The 17077-nt window shown below is 48.9% G+C and overlaps 1 protein-coding gene across 5 annotated transcripts in view; it reads right to left on the minus strand.

Moving 5' to 3' along the window:
* Positions 1–454: 454 nt before the first annotated feature.
* Wscd2 (WSC domain containing 2) overlaps positions 455–17077 on the minus strand; it is a 95811-nt gene continuing 79188 nt past the window's right edge. For all 5 annotated transcript variants that reach the window (XM_075983280.1, XM_075983316.1, XM_075983308.1 and 2 more), the window contains 2 exons: positions 12606–12806; positions 455–2308 (listed from right to left, as the gene is read on the minus strand). In XM_075983280.1, the coding sequence (XP_075839395.1) occupies positions 1956–2308; positions 12606–12806 (554 nt within the window). In that variant the 3' untranslated portion in view covers positions 455–1955. The remainder of the gene's footprint in view (positions 2309–12605; positions 12807–17077) is intronic.

Below are 17077 nucleotides of genomic sequence, written 5' to 3' on the forward strand. Positions count from 1 at the left end.
CTTGCTCCTGTGTCTTTGAGTGGGGGCTGGGACTTTGAGTGGGGTGAAGCCCCCCACTGCCAACAAGGCAACATTAAAAGCCCTTTCTCCCTCTGGCTGGGAAAGTCTCTGGTCACAGCCCTCCCCAGAGAAGCTGCAGTCTGCTGTGAGAAGCCAGGGTAGAGGTCTGGGGACTGAATGGGCCAACCACAGTATTCTCGGCATCAGAGAAGCTTCCCTGTGTCTCTTTGTTGTCACTGGCTCCCCTAGTGAAGAGACATGTACAGCAGCCACACGGGGCCTCTGTCACTCACATATACAGAAGAGACCTCTTAAGAACACGTCTTCCACATCTGTGCACAAGCACAGAGAATTTCACACCTCAGCCCTTTCTTGGACATTCTCCTCTCTCTCTCACACACACCCAAGAAAACGTCTCATCTGTGAGCGCAGCGTCTACAACAGGGCCACATGGTAGAATTAGCAACAAAACTCTTTAATGATTGCGTTGACCTGAGGAATCTTTGAACAGAAAGTTCATGACCAGAGGTGGCCACTAGCAAGGAACTGGTCCAGGTTCTGGAGCCAGAGAGAATGACCTCCAAACTGGAGGGGAGAGGTGGTCATCTGCTACCCAGTAAAAGAAAACTAGAAATGAGCCTGGAGGGAAGAAACACCATACAAAATACATTCAGAGCCCTCTGGCCGAGCCCTGGGGTGGTCCAAAGCCTCCAGATGAGGGCACTGGAGAAGGGAATCAGGTAGAGTCTCTGGCCCTTCCTTTTTGCGTGGCCAGTATCCAAGGGGCAGAATGTCTTGGTCATATTCCTCTTAAAAAAATATATCTCTTTTCATGAACCTTCTCCTGGGTTCCTTGGCTAGCTGGGAATGAGTGTTTGCCCCCAAAGCTGCAGGGGGGGGGGCTGCTCCAGACAGAAGAGCAAGGGGGCTGTGACTATGGCTTTTGTGTCTGTGCAGTGGAAATGATGAAGGTGTGGGCTGGAGGGGAAGCCGCAGGGATTCAAGGTGGGGAGACAGGATCCTGGATGCATGCGCTTGAAAACATGACCAGTGACCTAAGTCAGAAATCCTTTGGTTTGGTGTCTCAGCGTCGAGAGCGGTGGTGCTGTGGAAATGGAGGGCCATCCATTACCCCATTTCTAAGGAGTCCCCAGTAGGGACTGGCCCTGTTGGGCTATATGCAAGGGAAGGGAGACTGATGTCTTGGCAGGTAGGGGGCTATTTTGAGTGTGGCGCCTTCTGAGTTGGAGCACTTTTGTGCTCCCCTGGGTAGTAAAGGACTCCCCAGTTAAGGGACTCAGGGGGGCAGTGTAAGATAGACATGTTGGATCCCACCCTGAAAATATGGGTCACTGGGGCTCTGTATTGGGCACATGGCCAACTGCTGGGTTGGTTTTTGGTACCTAAGGGACTTTGGAAGAAGGATCAAGAATCCCAAAGTCACTCCCAATCCCAAGACATAGTGTGGGCAGAAAGGACAGTTTCAGTCCTGGTGGAACGGTACCCAGCTTGGATCTCACATGTGGGGGCAGCTCCCATGGTGGTGCCAAAGCACTGGTCTTCCTACCTCAGAAGTCAGACTTCTAAGGCCATGGAGACACATACCAGACACCTGTCTGTCACACAGAGGATCAGAAAGCCGGTGCTTGCTTAGGGAAAAAGACAGGGGCCCTCACAGTCAGCTGCAGGGTCACTGCATATAACCGTCCATCAGCTGTCACATTCAGAACCTCCCAACCACTGCCGTCTCCATGATAAACATTTCCCTTTTCTCCCCAACATCAGGGATATGGACTCCCCAAACCAGGCAGTCAGGGGAAGGTGCCTGGTTGTCTCCTCCCCAGGCATTGGAGGGGCCTCTCTGATGGCAGGCAGAAGCCCGGGGTTGTCTTCATGCCAGAGGGAAGTCAGCTCTTGGAGCCACGGGGGTTGCTCGGTCCCTCCCTGGCTATCCATCATCTTGGGCCGTAGGCATCGGGCACCCCTGTGAGGTTGCGACTGCGCAGTGCTGTGTCTACCATCCTGATGTAGGCGGCGATGGTCCTGCGCATCTCGGCCGTGTACGGGTCATACTCCAGCTTGCGGAGCCCGGAGCGCTTGAAGTTGCCGTCCTTCTGGCTCTCCACGCACAGCAACCGGTCTTCCCTGACCACCACACCCAGCAGGCTGACCATTCGGCCCAGCTGGGCAAAGAGGTCCTGCTTGAGATCCTCGAAGTGCACCACTAGTACTGTCTTGCCAAATTTGAGCCAGTCCAGCGTGTGTGTGGCCCACCATGGGGCATAGTTCCTCACGAACTCAGGCCACTCTGCAGAGACAGCAAGGGGTCAGCAGATGACATACCTCCCAGACATCTGAACCCACCTGGAGCGGCATTCCAATTGTATTTTAATAAATAAAACTTGCCTGAAGATCAGAAAAGTAAAATAGCCACTCTGGCCAGCCTTACAGACCAGGCAGTGGTGACACACCTTTAATCCCAGTAGCCACACTAGTTTGCCATAGAAACCAGGTGGTAGTGGTGCACTCCCTTAATCCCACAACTAGAGAGATTATAAAACAGGAGGAGACAGCTCTTAGTCTCAGTCTCATTCTGAGGTTTCCTGGAGGCAGGATCGCCATTTTCGGACTGAAGTCAAGATAAGCGCCAGTGGCTGGCTGCTTTGCTTTTCTGGTCTTCAAGTTAAACCCCAATATTGTCTCTCAGTTCTTATTGATCATGCTACACCTACCTGTGATCTCTGGGGTCACACACACTTGACTGGAGCCTGGTTCACTGACCAGACACAGTCAGCCAACATGTAAGTGATGCTACCACTATGTGGCGGTGCAGAGATAAGACATGCAGAATTATACAGGAAGGTCTGGGGAGTAGGCCCTTGCCTGCCTAGAATGCTGCAGGCCCCAGGTTTGATCTCAGGAACCAGAGCTCTTAGAAAGAGCTGCGTCTCCAGACCCTGATTGATTAGAACAGCAGCACCATGGAGAGGTGGGATGTGTAGGAGCAAATTACCTTCCCTTGGACTAGTTCTAGCTCCTTGGAACCGTTCCTTGCCCACTCCTGCATCAGAACTAACTCCCCTGACCAGTAGACAGAAACCCTTTGGAATCCATTAACTTAGCAGATCACTAGTTTCCTGCAATTCAGAAACTAAGACCGCCATCAGATAGCTTCTTGGTCTACAGCAAGGTCTTGCTGTACCCACCTCTCTGACAGACCCACCAATGCATTTAAACTTGCCTTGATTCAGGCTGTATCTGTCCTATAAAACTATAAAAACTTTATGAAATTGCTTCCATGTTGGAACATGGAATTTGGGGTAACCTAAATCTGTGTTTCTGAGCAATGGTCACTCAAAATGACTCCAGAATAAACGAGCTCATATTTCCTTTAAGATGAGAGCTGTAGTTTTTTGTGTCAACAGATATGGTGACATGCGGCGTTCTAAAAATGGTTCACTTTTCACAGAGGAACTGCCTGAATGGAAGCCAGGTACCTGCATGCATCCCATGAGCCCTGGCCATCTGGTGTGATTTCCTCAGGTGGGTCGTTGGTGAGCTCTTTCCTTGGTCGGCCCTGAGCTGGTTAAAGGACCATATCTCAATAGCATCTCTTTAGTCTGCTTTCAGAATATTTGCTTTGCGGTTATCTGTCTGTTTGTTTGAAAGCATTTTGTTCTAATATTTGGTTTGGTTTGCTTGCTTGCATTCAGAATTCTAAAGGCAATTTAGATTCTGCTATTTGGCTCCTTTTCAGTATTTTATCTGCTTCTGGGACTTTGAAGGCATTTTAGTTTCTGTTTTGTTGTGGTTTTTCTTGTCCTTGAAATGTTTTCATTTATATCACTTGACCTTTGCTTCCTGACATGTGACCTTTGCTTTCTGATGCTCCTCAAATGCTTAATTCTGCTTTTTTTCTGTTACTTCTCCTGTGACCTTGTCAAACCTTTAGCTTAGGAGTTTTATGATAGGGACACTGAAGGGAAGAGGCACTTGTTCGCCCCACCCCAAACCACGCCACAGAGTTGAGGCATCAGGGGGAATGCCTCTCTGTGTGCAACGGCCTCAAGGGAACTCAGCAAACGTGCCTATTCTGGGTCAGAAGACATTTCACTGGCTCGTCCGTCTGCCCGGAAAGACACCGGTTTGTTCACCTAGAGTCTTGAGTGCCCTCACGCTTATGTAACATGTAAGGAAGACCCAGTAGGAGAAGTTGGTTTCAGGGTAAAAGCTGAGAAAGCCTTTGCCAAAAGCAGCACACAAAACTGACCAAAACCACATAGTCTCTAGCTAGTACAGATGGGTAACTTCTCAGAATAGAAAAAAGAAAGAGAATATATATATATATATATATATAAAAAGGCGGCAATGAGGTTTCCACAGAGGGGAAACTGCCTGGAGGTAAATGGCCATCTGCCTCTCCAGCAGCTCTAGGAGTGATAATTGCTGACTAACTTGCAAGTGTTTGGAAAAAACACACTAAAGATAACCCAAACAGTTACCTCCAGAGTAGGAGGCAATAAAAGCAAAGTCCTAGGCAAAAATCACAAATAGGCAGCCGGCTTTAACTGAGATGTAAAATGATCTCCCAAAACTGATCAAATAGGCAATTCACAACAAACAGCTCTTAAGCCAGAGGAGTTAAAGTAGATGCTAAAATAAAAAATTAATAAAACCTTTTGGGAGGTTTATGTCAAAGGTCAATTCTGAGATAGCTCTCCCCTCCTCCCTCTTCCCCCACCCCTCCCCTCTTTTCCCTCTTCCTCCCTTTTCCCCTTTTTCTCTGGTCTGCTCATCGTGGCCTCCTACCTTACCTTCTCTTTTAGCAGCTTCTTTCCCTTTAACTCCCACGCTTATATCAACGTATCTTAACCAGCTCTAAAAGTCCTTTTGGCCTTAAAACCCCAAATCTCAGCTTGGACTGAGCTTAGGGGACCACGTCAGACTATTAAAGATAACCAAATGCATCTGTCTGTGTCCCCTCTCCAGCATTCCTGGGGACTTATCCTGAGCCCCATCTTCAAGCATCTTGGGGAGTTTCCCTGTTTGCTATCTTGACCTGTCAATCCTCCTAAACATGGGGTTCTGCGTCCCTCTTATCTAACAAGAAACTCTCTAAATGTTTAAGTGCCACCGACACCAACGGTAGACATTTCCCAGAGCCACCAGCTCTGCTACTGGGTCACATGTGGCTTTTTCAGGAGAATTTCATCATCAAAACTGATCCCCGGAGTAACCAGTCTGTTAGAAATCGCTCTCAAGAGACACGTGTCTCAGTTGACTGTCACTATTGAAACCATGGAACCTCAGGACATAGGAGTTCCCCAGGAATCTCATGTTGGGAGTGGGAAGGGCACCAGCTGGAGGGGGACCTTGTCTCCCTGATTTCAAACAGTTCTAGCAACTTTTCAAATCCCTCAGAGAGACTGAAGCCTGATGACGTCACCACCTCCACCAGGTCTGATTAGTCTTGCATAGCCTCAGCCCTCTATACACTGACCTCACTCCAGGTCCCGAGACAAACTTGCAGGTTTGATGGATCTTATTGTCTCCCTTCCCAGTGTTGATCACATGACTAAATCTCCTTTTTGTCCATTCCACTTTTCATTTGGCTCTTTTAATGGTCCCAAATCTGTTTTTTTTTTTTGGGAGGGGGCAACTAACATGAGTTTTTAGATTAAAAAAAATTAAATCTGCTTTTAAGAACAAGATGTGATCTCCTGATCCTTAACCCAGTCTGGTTTACAACATGGACCCTAACCCTTGAGGGTGGAAAGTAACTATATGATGCTCCTTCTCTAGGATGTTTTTCCCAGTTAACAACTGCAACCCTCGACACACTAAACTCTAGCCCATAGACTAACAGGCTAACTCACACCTGTGCTTTCGTAGGTCTCCTTCACATGTGTTTGTATGTGCACCAACATTTCAAGGGTGTTTTTGAGCAGCGCTGCCTCTTTGAATTGTCCTTTTAAAAACTTACTTTGAGGTTTGCATAGACATCTTAGAGTTTATAGATCATCTTAATGAGTTATACCATAGTTCAGAATGTAACAGAATTATTCAACTCTGTTTCTAATTAAAAAGAAAAATAAAATCATGAATGCTGAGCTCTGTCCCAGTCTTTACGCCTTATACTTTTGGTGACTAAAAAAAAGGAAAGGCTTTTGCCAGCAATGACAACAGAAACCTCACACACATAAAAGCAAAACACTTTAAAGTACCTGATATAGAAACTTTATTCTTTAACAGACACTTAATTTAAGTTTGCTTTGAAAGACCCCCACCTAGCAGCATTAAGATAGCAGCAGCAATAACGCTATTTTACAAGGCTTGAATTTTTGAGCAACATAACTGAAAGCTAGGACAGGGGAGTTCAATTTAGAGGTAAGGGCATTGGTCAACTTAGGGGCAAGGGCGGTTGAGCCAGACAAGATATCTATGGTCGACCATCTGGACTGCCAGCAGAGGACTTGGGGTCCAGAAGAACAGTTTGTACCCTAGATGGGCCGAGTCAGCATGCATATCTGATTTCTTGGAAACCACAGAACTATACTCAGTTTGAACCCGAGCCTTATTCAAATTGCCCAATCAGAACCCTGTAACTATGCTTCTCGCTTCTGTAACCCGCGCTTCTGCTTCCCTACGCTATAAAAAACCCACTGCTCCAACCTGAAGGCGCACTAGTCCTCCGAGTGACTAAGACGCCCCAGGTACCTGTGTATCTGAATAAACCTTTTGCTGTTTGCATCCGCACGAGTGGTCTCGCTGTTCCTTGGGAGGGTCTCCCCAGACTGAAAGGCAGCCCACCTTGGGGGTCTTTCAGCTTAAGTAAACCAAAGCTAATCTACTTTACCTGTATCAATGACTATTGAATATTTAATATACCATATTTTGTTTTATATTACAGCCTCCTGAACTTACTTTAAAAATTACCTCATTAAAGTTTTTCTAAGATAGGCGTGGTGGCGCACACCTTTAATCCCAGCACCAGAGAAAGGCAGATCTCTGAGTTCGAGGTCAGCCTGGTCTACAGAGTGAGTTCCAGGACAGCCAAGACCTCATAGAGAAACTCTGTCTCAAAAAAACCAAAGAAAAAATTCTTTTCTAAATTTTGTAATAACAATAATAATAAGATCAAAATATGTTGCAAAAGGATTATTTGAAATGGATATGGTTATAATGAGGCTAAAATAACACTGAAGTTATAAAACTTAGAGGTCAATCAGTGCCCTGAGATAAAACTGATGCTTAATTCTCTACAATGCTTTCATTATTGATTTTGTTTACCCCTCTCTCCAAAAAAAAAAAAACTACTTAAAACAACACAATCCTTTGTTTATTTAGCCTTCGACTTAAATGGACATTTAAAACCTGTGATTAAATGTTTTCCCACTGAAGAAAGCTTTTGTGTTTTGAATAGTTAGTCATTGCTTTAATCATTAAAAAGAAATCTGTTTATAGTCTTATACCTATCTAGAATATACTTACCAAATTCAGTAATGGTTGTAAAACTTTGAAAAGGACAAATATTTAAATCTGTTTACACAGTTTGGTCTACTAACTAATGAGCAACATGGAGTATTATAAGTTTTTTAAGTAGGGTAACTAAATTCAAAGTTAGTCACAGACTCTTCCTCAAAGGGTAAAGACAACCAGACAGTTTCATCAACTGAAAGGAAAGAGACAACATAGCAAAGACTCCATTCTGTGTCCAGGTCCTTGTGACTCACCCCTGGAGACTATACTCTGCAAATTATATAACAGTTATATAAAATAGATTTTGTTTTGTTTTGTTTTTTTGAGACAGGGTTTCTCTGTATGGAACTCACTCTGTAGATTAGGCTGGCCTTGAACTCAGAGATCCACCTGCCTCTGCCTCCTGAGCATTTGGGTTAAAGGTGTGCGCCACCATACCTGGCTTTATAAAATAGATTTATATTATATAAGATTTATGTAAATATAGTCATACCATAGGGATATAATTTCCACCAATATAGTAATATAAAGGTGCATTGCTAGATGGTAATTGTGTTTTCACCATGTTGACATAGGCAGGAGTTAGCTCTACTCAGTTCTCACAGGTCCGTGTCATGGTGGTCATCATTTAACAGAAGAGGAAACCGAGGCAGAGAGTGGGTGAGCCAAGGTCACTCAATGAGCCGCAGAGCAGGACTTGGGAGACGTGGCTGCAGAATGTGGGTCTTTTGCTACCATTAAACAATGACAGCCTGCTCACAGGGAGTGGTGGCTGTATACAGGGAGTGGGGGCTGTGCACAGGGAGTGGCGGGCTGTGCACAGGGAGTGGCGGGCTGTGTACAGGGAGTGGGGGCAGTGCACAGGGAGTGGGGGCTGTGCACAGGGAGTGGTGGGCTGTGTACAGAGTGTGACCAGAGCCCAGGGCAGTGGGGGATGGCTGAGGAGGTGGGGTGGGGTGGGGACAGACTGTCAGCACCCTGACCTAGCCCTGCAGCTGTGCAATAAGCATGTCTACTCTCCTCCTTGCTGTGGCTCAAGAAGTCATCCTGCGGGGCTGGAGAGATGGCTCAGTGGTTAAGAGCATTGCCTGCTCTTCCAAAGGTCCTGAGTTCAATTCCCGGCAACCACATGGTGGCTCACAACCATCTGTAAAGAGGCCTGGTGCCCTCTTCCGGCCTGCAGGCATACACACAGACAGAATATTGTATACATAATAAATAAATAAAATAAATATTAAAAAAAAAGAAGTCATCCTGCTGGCTCCCAGGGCTCAGGCCTCCTTTGGGCTCTGCAGGCCCAATTTTTCCTCCTGACCACACAGTGAGTCATTACTGTGTGGTCACCCTGCTTACGCATCTGTCTCCACCACCCACTGAGCCCGTGGGGATGGTTTGAACAGGATTGTTAATCTTGATTGTGTGGTCTCTCTACTCTTTATTTAAGCTGTCACGAACTGTCTCTTTAGGGGGCTCATCAGCTATCTTGCCATGGCATAGAAAGTCATGGGAGGGCGCCTATGAGGTTGCCTGTCTTGAGAGGCAGGTTACACAGAGCACTGCAGGCAGGTTACACGGAGCACTCCAGGCAGGCTACATGGAGCACTCCTTGGGTAGTTGTAGAGCAAGCAAATGAGAAGAGCTGCTGAGGCTCGGGTGGGAGGGAAGTCAGGAGACTGCCCAAGAAGAGCACTGGGATGCTGGGATCAGCATCAGCCCCAACTCAGCTGGAAAACACCAAGGAGGCACTGAAGGCTCAATGGTTGATAGCACAGCACCCCCTCCAGTATGGGCAGCACATGACAGACCAGTGCGTCTCTCAAGCTAGGTGGGGGACCTTAAAATCCTCCTAGATGCTCTGAAAGGAAAAGACTATAGTGCATCTGTCACCAGGAAGGAGGCTAAGACTCAGACAAGTGAAGTGACTTGGTCAAGGTCACGCAGCAGGGAAATACCATCCAATCCAGCCCGCCTCACTCTGGCCCAGATCCTCTCCAGACATCAGCAGCCTAATCCTGGCTTCCTCCCACAGCCTGGTACCCAGCAGGAGCTGGGGGTAACCGCTGCTGAACTAAATTGAAATTCCAACTGCTAAATTGCTCTGTGATAAAAGGCTGCTTTTCTTGACGGAAGCTGTCCTGAGATGCCTCTCTTCCGGTCCCCTCCTGGAACCCCATGGCTACTTGGGAAATATTTATGCTGGTGACAGGTTATTTTTTATTCCTAAAATAGATTATTCACAAGGCAGCTGACTAATTGGGCCCGTACTGTTATAATGGGCTAGGACCAGATGTATCTGGATGATTGGGAAACTTTAAGTATGCATGGGGGCTCCTTCCCTTAGCCTCTTTCCCACTCTGGAGTCACCTCCCAGCATCCTTAGTGACTCAGGAGAGCTACTGCAGGAGAAACCCAGGTGAGGCTGGCCTTTGTCATCTAGCGCCCACAGGTCTAGACTTCAGGTGTGGCTCCATGTGACCATCTTGAAGCCATTTGCCTATGTGTCTTCCGATCACACCACCTGCACTATGCCGAGGAAGCTGCCTCTCTGTCGGCTGTGTCCATCTTTCACCTCGGCTGCTGGCTAAGACACAGCTGTCCACGGATGACTTTCCAGCCAGGTGGCTGGGCTGGGAACCCTGCTCTTCTCCATCCACACTGGGTGACCTTGGAAATGCTGCTTGCTCTCTCCTTGAGCGGCATCCCTAACCTCTCAGGCTAATAAGCTTTGCAAAGGTCCCGACAAGGTACTAGGTGCAGAAGAGTAAATGCTACCTATGACCATCCTTGCTGATGTCAGCACTTAGCTTTTCTTGAGACAACCCCCAAGTGCCCCATCCTGCTGGTCCGACTTTCCCTCCCAAGGCTTAGCAGCACCCTAAGCTGTTCTGAGCTCTTCCATATCAGATGTTTGCCCACACTCTCCAACCCTTCACCTCTCAAAGCCCCCAAATGACTCCTCTGCAAAGAAGAATAGAAATGGAAACAAAAGCCCTCCCTAGCTCAGGGCTCCTGGTAACTGATTAGCACCCACAAATCCGGAAACAAAGGCACCCCGGGGAGCCAAGACCACACAGATGTGCCTGGCTGCACACTGCGCAGAGGTCTCCTGCTTCATCTTCTGCTGTCAGGAGAGAGCAAGCCCTGATGAGTGGCTGCTCGGTGCCAGTTCCCCACGGAATCGTTAAACACAGGATCTGTTTCATTACACAGATCCAGGACAATTCACCTTGTGTAATCATATCACAGAAAATTTTGCCTTGGTCCTTCTCCAGAGGGGCTGTAAAATTAACGTTATGGAACCAAAGTTTGGGGGTGGGGAGGCTTATCTCCATCTAATTAGGAGGGGGCAGTGCTATGGTGATTGGATGCACACAGCGGCTGAGGGGCCTCCTCTCCCAGATAACCCTCCCACCTTACATCAAGGGTGTCCCAAAGCAGTTCTTAAAGCTTGTGAGAACACTGGAGCCCCTGAGAAATCTGCTTGGACACAGACTCTGAAGTATCCAAGGTGCATTGGTGCCATTGGTCCCGGCCACCCCTGAACAGGAAGGGTTTAAGGCAGTGGCACTTAAGTTGGCGTGTGTATCAGGAAGGTCCCCAGAGGCTGGTAAAAATGCAGCGTTTCTGGGTGGGCAGCTCTGGGGTGGAGTCTGGTAACTGGCCTTGCTAATGAGTCCCCCAGTTGTCCTGGAACATAGGGTGTCAAAAAAGAGGGCTGGGTAGGTGGAGCTTGGGGGCTCTTGACCTGAGGAGTTGATGGGGCTAGTCTGTCCCCAGCAGGAGGTGAGTCTGGACCAATCCCCCACGTACCCTCTGTTGGTTCAGCCCTGACTCAGCACTGACCTAAAGGGCCCAGATGTCCAAAGAAGAAAACAGAGCAGATGAGGCGGCTGCTGGGGGAGTAAATGTCTCTGGACGTGGAGGCTGGCATGTGCGTGTGTGTGTGTGTGTGTGTGTGTGTGTGTGTGTGTGTGTGTAAATCAATGCCTGGGTTGGAATCCCAGCTCAGCAGCACCCAGCGTGCTAACCAATCTCCGTTTACCCTGCTACGGGAACCATAGGGGTGGCTCAGTGATGAGTTGGGGGTTACACTCCCCAACTCCCCTCTTCTCTCAGATCCCAGGAAGTCCAGGAAGAGGAGAGCTGGGCAGCTTGGTCACTGGGCATCCCAGTGACCTTAGTGGTCTCTACCTCTCTGGGCCTCACTTAGTGGTCACCACTCTGGGCCTCACTTTTCTCAGGGTCCTCAGGGCAGATGCTGGGTCCATGTTCCAGCCTCGGTCTGTTTGCTGGCACAAGCCTCTCACACAGCTGGGGAAGAACTGTCAAACCTGCTTTACCTTGGGCCCTGCTCTCCACCCAGTGGGGTGACACTAACAAGCCTCCAAGCCCTCTGAACCTTGTGGGTTGGAGCTGCTGGGTGGCTTCACACAGCTGTAGGGTCTAACCGCCATGGAGGGAGGGGCTGGACACAGGCCATGTGGTACCCAGGGAAGGACCCACAAACTTGTGGCCATCAGTGCCATCTAGATTTCACCAGCAGTGTCTCTACCACCATGATGAGAACCATAGCTGGTGAGTAGAGAAAGGATACCTTCTAGATCCTTGCACCCCACTATTTTCTCATCTCCCTAAGTCCAGAAAATTAGAGCTATTCAAGAAAGTGTAAGGGCTGGGAGTCCCCTTACAAAGGAGTTCCTCTGCAAAGTCTGAATCCTTAGCTCCTGGGCTACATAGCTGGTATTTTGGGTGTGGCCCCATGGAGCCTTAGCAACCAGTGCTGCTCTGCACAAGCTAAACTCTGCACAAGCTAAACTCTGCACAAGCTAAACTCTGCACAAGCTAAACTCTGCACAAGCTAAACTCTGAAGAGTTTCCTGCAGAGCACCCTGCACCCCACACCGCCCCAGGCCTGGCTTGTCACCCCATGCTGGCCACCCTGCACCCCACACTGCCCCAGGCCTGGATTGTCACCCCATGCTGGCCACCCTGTACCCCACACTGCCCCAGGCCTGGATTGTCACCCCATGCTGGCCACCCTGTACCCCACACCACCCCAGGCCTGGATTGTCACCCCATGTTGGCCACCCTGTACCCCACACCGCCCCAGGCCCTCCCTCCGGTACCTTTGCCTTTCCAGTGGGCATGGGCAGCAAATCCTATGTGGCCTCCATACTTGCGGTTGAACTCAGCCATGAGGGCCTTGTAGGGGTTTCGGATGAGCAGAATAGCTGCATCAAAGGCTTCAATCTCCTTCTGGCCACTCTCATGGGTCTTGATGCAGATGGTCCGCCCACTGCGCCAGTGGTCTCGCTCCCCTTTGAACCCTGTCCCCAACCCCAGGCAAGAAGTCAGAAGCTGGTGAGAGGGGAGGCAGGAAGCACATACCACTCCTTCCACACCCCCTCTCAGCATTCCTCACTCTCTTGACTCAGGGATTCCTTCCTGTGTATTCTGAGCACCCACGGTACTGAACATCATGATAGAAGCTGAGCACAGCCTTACGGCTTCTGAGAGCGGCGTCTGTTAACCCAGGCTGCAAGAACTGAAAGTCACAGCCACTGTCAGTCAATGCAGCAGGACAGGAGCAGGCCTGGGAGGGATCAAACTGGGTGGTTCTGTTTTGGACCTGGGCTACACCTTCACCTTCTGAGGTACAGACATGGCCCCAGCCTTCTGGGTAGAGATGCTTAATTAGAGAACTGAAGGTTGAAGAGGAACCGGCTAGCCCAAGACAAGAAAGGTTAGGGACCATAGATATCAAAGACCTGGGGTGACTGAGAGGGAACATTGTAAGGTGGTGGCGGAGAACAGGGAGCTAGAGAGGGCCGTGGGAGTCCTGATGCATTCAGAGGCACCAAACCGAGGCTCCCAAACCTGTGTGTCCTTACCCCTCAGGACTCCCACACTCTGAGCTGAGGCACTGGGGACAAGGTCAAGTGTGGCCTTCATGCTATTTCTAAGACAGCGAGTGACCCCGACACTACGTCACAGTCTCTGGGCCTCAGTTTCTCCATCTGCACCTTCTTTACACAGCCTTTGTGAGAAACTGGCGAGGCACACAGCTCGAGGACTCTGTTCGACTGAACGAGCCAAAACAGATCCTCCTTTATACTGTTTTTGTTAGGATTTCTGTCACAGAAACTAACAGAAGCCACAGAAAGTCCTGGGCTAAGAGGTCCCGGGACCTAGCAGGCTGTGGGGTACGGCGTCTTCCTGCTCAGCCTATGTCTAAAAGCTTACATACAGCTTTTAAAGTGGATGGAGGTAAGGTCTGGCATGTCACCTGATCCTGTTCTAGGGGTCCAGAGAGTCGTGGCCGCCCTCTTAGGGCCTCTGGGCAGAAGAGACGGGAATGGGCTGCCCTTTCCCGAGTCATGCTGTACCCTTGGGCTGCTTGGGCTGAGTCCTGGGATTAGACCAGCCTTGCAAATTTGGGATGGCTCATACCTGTGACAAGATAAACAGTTTTGGGGGTTCTCTGTGGCACAGTATCCTGAAGGCACAGAGGGTGAGGCTTGGGAGAGAGAACAGGAAGTTCACCACACACACCCCGGCTAAATGCCATGGCACACGTCCCGTTGATGGGATGCTGTACAGCCCACCTGTATTTCATTCTGTGGCGTCCCACCTGTGGCTTCATTCTGTTTTCACTGAAATCCATTTTATTACAGGCCCAGCAATGGGCAGATGCAGGTGGCATACAAGAACCCACACGCTCTCAGAGGAGAAAATGTCCTCAGAAACATGGCATTCCAGATGTAATGGCAATCCCCATGCCCAGGAGCTGAAGCTGATGGACTCGCATTGCCACAAGATGCCATGAAGCCATCCTGGTTATAGTGTGGACCCCATCTCCAGAACCAAACCCAACAAAATATAAGGGAAACTTCCTAATTCCCTATACAAGGCATCGTGATGTCATTAACAGGGACAGTATAGAAAGTCACCTCCCTGTCTTGGGAGACCTGAGATGCTGTCTCTTTGATGCCATGATGGCATCAATTGAGCTTCATATTTGTGGAGACTAAAAATAAATACAAACAAACAAAACACAAGCAAGATGAGCCAGGATCGTCTAGAAATACTTACAGTCCCTTGGGGAGCTGGCCTGTGGTCGGGGTGGGGTTGGGTGGAATGAATTCTAGAAAGAAGCTTCAGAAAGACAATGGACTAGGCTAGGCGTTCCTGAGGAATGTTGCTCAATTGACAGAGTCACAGGGAATTGCTGAATTCCACCACCAGAAGCCCCCCTTCTGCACCCCTCTTTTCTACAGGACCCGGTACCACTATTACACAAATGTGGCATATTTAAATATCACTTTCCAGAGTCAACACAGGGATCTACTTATTTGGGGAGCATGTGACCCTCGGGCTCTAAGGAGCCACCAGGAAATTGTTTTAAGACATGGGCTCAGAGCTGCAGGAAAAAACCCTGTACACACACACACACACACAAAAACACATATGCACAAACACATACATACACAAACACACATACACATACATACACACATATATACATATACACAATGTTTTCTCTTGTCTCTCTCTCACACTTTACACTATCAAAATTACAGATTGTGTGTGCCTTGCATCACAGTGTCCCTAAGGTCCCCTCCTGGCACTACCTGGTCATGTAAGAACATGACCAGAAAATCTCTGATGCCAACTCCCCACGTTCCAGATGAAGAGCCCAAGGCTCAGGAGTGTGAGGCTCTGAGCCCAGGCCCTGTTTAGAAAGTGTTGTGAACTTTCAGACTGATGGCCCCTTTGCTCTCTGACGCCAGGAGGGAGTTGGTGGAGGAACAGTACCGGGTGTCTAAGCAGCTGCTTCCCTTCCCTCCTTCAAACCTCTGAGGGAAAACAGAACTTCAGAATCCATCTTAACATGCCTTAGCAAAGTGGGGTTCACTTAACTTGACACAGGAGGTGAAACCACGTTAGATCTCTGACCTCAATGATCCTACAGACACCCTTCTCTGAGGGTGGAGCCTACCTGAGACGGTCTGACCTGTCCCCAGCCACCAGCACATAAAGGCAACACAACACAGGTTCTGCTGAGGGTCTGAGTTCAAATCCTGACAGTCACTCACTCACACATAGTAGGAGCTAAGTAGCTGAGTACAGAAACCCAAATCAAATACAGAGAACTGGGATCCAAAGGTCCAGGCTCTGTGTGCTCTTTTGTGTTTGTCAACAACACAACTTGGAGACATTCATGGAGAGGGAACCCCAGCTCAGGAATTCCCTCCATCAGATTGGACTGTGGGGCATTGTCTTGATTAATACTTTATGTGAGAAGGCCCAGCCCACTGTGGGTTCTATAAGAAAACAGGCTGAGCAAGCCATGAGGAACAAGCCAGTAAGCAGCACCCTCCATGGCCTCTGCATCGGCTCCTGTCTCCAGGATTCTGCCCTGCCTGAGCTCCTGTCCTGACTTCCTGCACTGGCAGACCATATGACCTGGGGTTGGGAGATGAAATAAACTCAGTCCTCTCTGCATTGGCTTTGGACAGTGTTTATCAGTCAATTGAGCCCTCCAGCACCCCCACTGGCTCCAACCTTCCACCCCACCCTCCTCACCTCTTCACTCTCTGCTTCTTATCCTGGGAGATACTGCTGCCTAGCTTTCCTTAGCCATGCCTGGCACCCAAGCCATAAGAGCAGAGCTTATTTCCCGTGTGCCGGGCTTGTTACATGCATCAACGTGTTCACTTTTATCTCACGATCACGAGGCACAAACTGTTAGCTGTAGTAGGCGCATGATAACAGGACCAGAGAGCTGCAGCAGTGTGCCCAAGGGCACACAGCCAGGAAGTGCTCCTCCACTAAAACAGACACAAAGCCTCAACCGAGGGCTGTGCACACATAGACATAAAACCCATATAGAGAAGGGCATTTCATGTCCAGTGCCACCCATGATTTCTAGTCCCCCAGGGAGAAGCCCGAGAGTGACATGGACACGAGAATGAAATCAGGAAACAGCTGGGCACATTTGAAAAAAATGGTGACTCTGGGGCCAGTTATTTCCCACTTTGTCAGCCTCCGCTTTCACGTCTGGAGTCAGGTCACAGGGTATCCGGGGGTGGCTGAACTCCCCTGAGACTCCTGCCCACAGTTGGTGCTCCCTAAATGCATCTGGAAAACCATACAAAGGGAAACCCATTTCTAATATAATGGTGCCCAGTAAAACACAGTGAACAACATCAAAGCAAAGCATGGTATCCAGCAAATTCTGTGGGTGAGGAGCCTGGCAAACAGCTGGCACTCAATAAGTGCCCTGATGTAAACACAGTTATTATACTTCTACTGATAGCACAGAGCTGTTGGTTACTCAGTATCTGTGGTAAGCTCTGCAGCAGGTGCTTAAGAAATGGTTGTGGCAACCTAAGTGGAGGAGAGTTAACCAGCACAGTAACTAACAGTACTTAGTAATTAATAATTAACTAAAAGTACTTAATAGATGCCAACTAGTCAGCAGGCTCAGGACATACCGCATGTGTGCGTCAGATATAAAAGGGAGGATCGCCAGAGCACACAGCGGGCCTTGATGGACAAGCCCCTGCATGCTGAGTGGTGCAGGGTGTCCCCCTCA

The sequence above is a fragment of the Microtus pennsylvanicus genome, chromosome 1 (genome assembly GCF_037038515.1).
Source record: "Microtus pennsylvanicus isolate mMicPen1 chromosome 1, mMicPen1.hap1, whole genome shotgun sequence".
Lineage (NCBI taxonomy): Eukaryota > Metazoa > Chordata > Mammalia > Rodentia > Cricetidae > Microtus > Microtus pennsylvanicus.